This window comes from Halictus rubicundus, chromosome 12, assembly GCF_050948215.1.
Source record: "Halictus rubicundus isolate RS-2024b chromosome 12, iyHalRubi1_principal, whole genome shotgun sequence".
In the NCBI taxonomy this organism is placed as follows: domain Eukaryota; kingdom Metazoa; phylum Arthropoda; class Insecta; order Hymenoptera; family Halictidae; genus Halictus; species Halictus rubicundus.
This window is the reverse complement of record NC_135160.1, coordinates 12,121,218-12,127,217: the sequence shown is the minus strand read 5'-3', so window position 1 is coordinate 12,127,217 and position 6,000 is coordinate 12,121,218. Positions and strand designations below refer to the sequence as shown.

Here is a 6,000-nt window from a genome sequence, read left to right as displayed (position 1 = left end):
AATCTTTATGTTTCCTCCTTGTACACAAATCAAAATTTTTAAGAATCATTTGCAGAGGCTAAACACATTCCTATTCAATTCGTATCACGTGACTGCACAAATCATTTCGTAATCGAAAGCAATCGCTGGATTGCGGGTCTCTGTGCAAAATAAAAATCTTGTGCGTCCCTGGCGACAAACAGAAATTAAATAAAAATTGACTTCGACTCCTAATCGTTTTGATAAGTTGACAATATTATTACGATATACTTTATTCTAATGTCTACACTGTTTTAAATGCATGAAACTGTTAAATTATTGCAAAGTATTGACACAGGGAAGTGTTATTTGGCTGCAGGCTTTGCAAAAATGATTTCTAGACACTTTGATTATTATTGCCTGCTAAAATATTCCGCGAAATCGAAAGCTCCGAGTCCGGGGCTGCAGAGGTAGCTATTTTAACGTCTCGAGTGCCGCACAAGTGCTGATAAAATTGCATTGCAGCGAATGCACCGTGGGAAAAATGGATTTTCAAAGATTGAACAATTATTTCTGTTATCGTACTGGGTGAGTGAAGGGGTTGAGAAGGTGAATCGGGTCTGTTCGGAGTTTTCGGTAGGTCGACGGTGCTCGTTCGACCGATGACTCGCAGCGAGCTCGAGAGCACGTCGATCCAGATGACTCTTTCCCCGGTGAATGACGCGCTTCTTTCATAATTCTTCCTTTACTGGGCGTTACACGAGTGTCACGTGTTGGGGCTAACTTATGTGACACTTGACACAGTGCTACCGACGATAACGAGCCACCTGGAACGAGACTAACGAGCATCTCACATTTCCTGTGATGTATTCTGCCGTTACCAACACCGCACGCGAACGATACGCCGATGCTAGATGAGTCAGTGCACCGCGAAACATTATTATATGTATACGTACATACAACACATTCCCAAGAAGACATCTCTACCCGCGAATAAGTAATCAATGGCGCTCCTCTAATTAGCCGATTAAGTCCGGATTAGCCGAGTGACGCGGCCGTCCCGCGCCACCATTGATCTTGCGCGATTCTTCGAGAGCGTTTCGCGTTTACGTGCGCGCTCGCCTCGTCATCATGCCCGATACTCGGAATTCTTGAATCTCCTTTTCACGTGAAAAGACCTCGGAGTGAATCGCGGAACGCGTGTATAACGCTGTCACCTGCTCCTCTGTTAATTCGCTCCTTTGTCAGCCGAAACGGTTAACAGTCTTCGTGCTTTTTGCGCAATTCTGCCAAAGTGCTCGATCGCAAGCTCTTGACACACAATATCCAGTCAGATGAACGTTCCAAGCAAAATCTGTCATGCACGGATGCTGTTCTTCTCCGTTTTAGCCCTGAAGAAAAGAAAAAAAATTCTTTTTGAGAAAATTCTGTTCTTCTATTATCGATCTTTCACAAATTGTTGTTAAACGTGCTGCCTCCTTTAGGAAAAGCTCGAGAATACTCTGGTATTATAATACACACTTTTGCAAAATAATTATTAAGTTCAGAGGTTAAGCACGACGAAGTTCTAATTGAGAGACCTTTTGAAAATTAACTTACACTCTTTGATCAATTTTCCATTGTGCGTTTTGCGCAATGGCCCTGCCAAAGTGCTCGATCGCAACCTCTTGACACACAATATCCAGTCAGATGAACGTTCCAAGCAAAATCTGTCATGCTCAGATGCTGTTCTTCTCCATTTTAGCCCTGAAGAAAAGAAAAAAAATTCTTCTATTATCGATATTTCACAAATTGTTGTTAAACGTGCTGCCTCCTTTAGGAAATTATTGACCTCTTAACTTAAAAGCCCGAGAATACTCGGGTATTATAATACACACTTTTGCAAAATAATTGTTAAGTTCAGAGGGTAAGCACGACGAAGTTCTAATTGAGAGACCTTTTGAAAATTAACTTGCACTCTTTGATCAATTTTCTTCAAATCTTGTGGTCGTTAAACGCCCTGGCCCCGGGCAAACTAATTTCCAATCCACTTCTACGTGTGCTTGCAAAATGATCAATTAATTTTGTAACATAATGTATAGACCTCACTTGGAGGTCTGGGTAAGTTTAAATACAAAGAAGATTCGATTCTTTCCGTCCCATTTTATTATCCCGTAATTTTCAAACGCAAAACACCTTAATCGTCGAAGCTTCCGGACAATGCTTAATATAATAATTCCTGATTGACTTTGCGATTGAATGCGCGATTTATGCCCAAGATCCATAATTGGGCAACGAGTTGATACGCTAATACCGAACGCCCGGATTATAAACGGATCGAAAGAAATATTTAAGAGATCGTCTGGCCGGGCCGTGGGATCGGATCACCGTGATCCTGTCACGTTCGATCATTGCGAAACATCGAGCCTCGAATTCGCTCGACGAGTTTGCGAAGTTTTTGAAAGGCCATAAAACTGGACCGCGTTTGATGAATCGGATCTTTATCCCCGGTGTCGGCGTAATGATCCCCGTCGCCGTTCCGAGGGATCACCCGTATCAGAGGGAAATAAATAAGACGGCGAAATGTAACCGTTGGAATGTAAATTATGTCAGCGTGAAATGTTTACCAACACGAGCACACCGGCGAGATAACGAATTATACAGAGACATGCACGAGCACCGGCTCCGCGGACCCTCAAACTTAATTTGCGACGAAAAAAGGGGACGACTCTGCTGACAAAACTCTCGTTTTTCGCTTGCTTAGGCTCGCCTTAGGCTTTTGTCGAATCTGATGCTTTGTCTCCTGCAATTTTACGGAAAAGTCTGCGCCGTTTTACTTTCAATTAATTGCTGTCCCGATTGAGAAATTATTTGTTTTCGCGGCACACGTCGGAAAGGTCTTCTTCAGATTTAATCTCTTTCACCGAAGACACTTCCCATTAAAAGGGCGGGAAAAAATCGCACACGGATTTTTAAATAATCGTTGGAAAGGGAGAATTTTAATCTTCAAATCCAATGTGATTCCTTTTTCCCGACTTGTTTCTGCAATTAGAATCACTTTGAACCGCTTGTACCATGACTTCGGGAACACTGGGTGTGTCACTCGTTTAGTGTTCGGTCGCACTATACCTCGTCCAGCGAGCCAAGTCAGTGAAAGTAAACAAATGCGCCTAGTACGCAGATAGTGCACGGACTTGTCCCGTTGGATCGACCATACTGTCAATTAGACTGCGGATTTTGTGCATTTAAAAACGTGCAGTTTTCGCATGGAACAGTAGAAAGATCAAAGAATTGAACAGCATTAATGTATTACTCTCGAGCCATTAAAATTCTCAGAGGAAAAAGAAAATGCCTAAGTAGCTACTGCTCGTTGCAAAAATCCGCACTCAATAAACAAAATCCTATCTTTCAAGTAGAAACTTAATCAGAATCAAACTCGTAGCTCTGTTTGTCGTAGAGAGTAGAAAGATCAAATAATTGAACAGCATTAATGGATTACTCTCGATCTATTAAAATTCTCAAAGAGAAAAGGAGATGCCTAAATAGCTACTGCTCGTTGCAAAAATCCGCACTCAATAAACAAAATCCTATCTTTCCAGTAGAAACTCAATCAGAATCAAACTCGCAGCTTTATTTGTCGTAGAGAGTAGAAAGATCACATAATTGAACAGCATTAATGGATTACTCTCGATCTATTAAAATTTTCAAAGAGAAAAGGAAATGCCTAAAGAGCTACTGAACGTTGCAAAAATCCGCACTCAATAAACAAAATCCTATCTTTCCAGTAGAAACTCAATTAGAATAAAATTCGCAGCAGTGTTTGGCGTGGACAGTAGAAAGATCAAAAGAATTGAACAGCGTTAATGGATTTCTATCGAGCCATTAAAATTCTCAAAGAGAAAAGGAGATGCCTAAAGAGCTACTGCTCGTTGCAAAAATCCGCACTCAATAAACAAAATCCTATCTTTCCAGTAGAAACTCTATCAGATTCAAACTCGCAGCTTTATTTGTCGTAGAGAGTAGAAAGATGAAATAATTGAACAGCATTAATGGATTACTCTCGATCCATTAAAATTCTCAAAGAAAAAAGCAAATGCCTAAATAGCTCGTTACAAAAATCCGCAGTGAATAAACAAAATCCTAATTTTCCAGTAGAAACACAATCAGAATTAAATTCGCAGCTCTATTTGTCGTAGAGAGTAGCAAGATCAAAAGAATTGAACAGAATTAATATATTACTCTCGATCCATTAAAATTCTCAAAGAAAAAAATGAAATGCCTAAATAGCCACCGCTCGTTACAAAAATCCGCGGTAAATCAAATCCTATCTTCGCAATAGAAACTAAAATAATAAACAAAATCCTATCTTTCCACTAGAAACTCAATTAGAATTAAATTCGCAGCTCTATTTGTCGTAGAGAGTAGCAAGATCAAAAGAATTGAACAGCATTAATGTATTACCCTCGATCCATTAAAATTCTCAAAGAAAAAAATGAAATGCCTAAATAGCCACCGCTCGTTACAAAAATCCGCGGTAAATCAAACACTATCTTCGCAATAGAAACTAAAATAATAAACAAAATCCTATCTTTCTAGTAGAAACTGAATTAGAATCGAATTCGCAGCTCTTTTTCGATCAATCGGAAACATTCGGTCGATCTTCTTCGATCTTCGGCAATTGGTCCCGGGACGGGATGCACGTGTGTGGCGTGCACGTAGCCGACGTGACACGGATTGGCGCGCGTCGTTGCGCGTCGCGACGCGTCGGCCTCGAGCCGCAGACGAGAGTGCTCTTCGCTCTCTCGGCGCCGCTTTGCGAGCGAGCGAGAAACCCAGAGAACGAGAGACAGAGAGAGAGAGAGAGAGAGAGTGAGAAACCTAGAGAACGAGGGATAGGGAGAGGGAGAGAGACAGAGAAGTAGTAAAAGGGGGGGGGAGAAGGAGCATGAGCAGAGGAGAGAGAAGGAGCGAGAGCCAAGAGAGGAGAGAACGGGCCGTCCCGCGACGGGCGGCTCGATGGTGGGGTGTCAGCCGCGGCTTATCTGGCGACTTTATGTATATTACGATGCCCAAGGCAGGAACACGAGCAGTTCACTGCTGGCTAACTGGTCGGAGAAGTCGGCGAAGCCGAGTCCTGAGCCTGGCGGCCCCCGAAACGACCCCCTCCCTCGACACACCGAGAGAAACGTGTTCGCGCGAGTGTGCCCGAGTTCGGTTTACCTGGGAGTTACCTGTTCAGTTGCGACCGACACCCAAAGTTACGCACGTGCTACCAGCCGTGACCTCGACGAACCTCTCCCATTTCGTCGTCGTCGCTCCTCCGGGACAACGCAGGATCATCCACCGATCCAGGCGAGCTGCTCCGAAAGGCGACAACCAGCTCCTCGACGCACCAACGCTGATCCAGTTCTCCGTACCGCTGACTCTACGTGATCGATACGATCCAGGATGATCGTCCTCGCGTGGTCGCTGTTCGTGCTGGTGTCGTTGCTCGTCACCAGCAACCAAGCCTTCCTCGCTGCTCCTCTGCCAGGTAGAAAATGTGATCATTTCTTCTTCTTCTTCTTTTTCTTGGAGTTGACTGTTTTTATTTTCTGACCCGTATTCGCGCGTGAAGGTCGCCGGTTAATTATTCTAGATCGTTGCTTTTTGCCTTTTCACACGCGTGTGTGAACAGTGCGAATAATCTCGCGACGCGTCCAGTTTGGAAATTGGAAATCGAGGTGTTCGGAGGGCGATCCTCGTGATCGATGGATCTTATCCGCGAGCGATCGCCCGTGATCGCACGTTGACGTTTCGAAATCTGTGTTCTTCGAATCGTCGGCCTTATACTCGAGGAATGCTAATGATCTCGCGACAGAGTTCGGAAATTGGAAATCGAGGTGTTTGGAGAGTTTAAGAGATCTCGCGATCGATGGATCACCGTTTCGCGCGAGATCGGCGGTGATCATATGTTGATGTTTCTAGATCAGTGTTGTTCCACCCCTTGATACATATATATTTGAACAATTATCGCGGTAGACCGAGTTGGGGGATAAAAAATCGGGGGATTTGAATTTCTAC

At 43.5% G+C, this 6,000-nt stretch overlaps 1 protein-coding gene and 1 long non-coding RNA gene across 3 annotated transcripts in view; one reads left to right on the top strand and one right to left on the bottom strand.

The window, feature by feature from the left end:
• Positions 1-291: 291 nt before the first annotated feature.
• Positions 292-6,000, bottom strand: part of LOC143359890 (uncharacterized) — a 40,887-nt gene continuing 35,178 nt past the window's right edge. The window contains exons 3-5 of the long non-coding RNA XR_013083179.1: positions 1,558-1,704; positions 915-1,349; positions 292-796 (exon numbers count right to left, since the gene is read on the bottom strand). This is a non-coding gene — a long non-coding RNA (uncharacterized LOC143359890). The remainder of the gene's footprint in view (positions 797-914; positions 1,350-1,557; positions 1,705-6,000) is intronic.
• The window catches only part of LOC143359887 (uncharacterized), a 33,780-nt gene continuing 33,123 nt past the window's right edge, over positions 5,344-6,000 (top strand). For both annotated transcript variants that reach the window (XM_076798219.1, XM_076798220.1), the window contains exon 1: positions 5,344-5,470. In XM_076798219.1, coding sequence (XP_076654334.1) covers positions 5,386-5,470 — 85 coding nt within the window. In that variant the 5' untranslated portion in view covers positions 5,344-5,385. The remainder of the gene's footprint in view (positions 5,471-6,000) is intronic.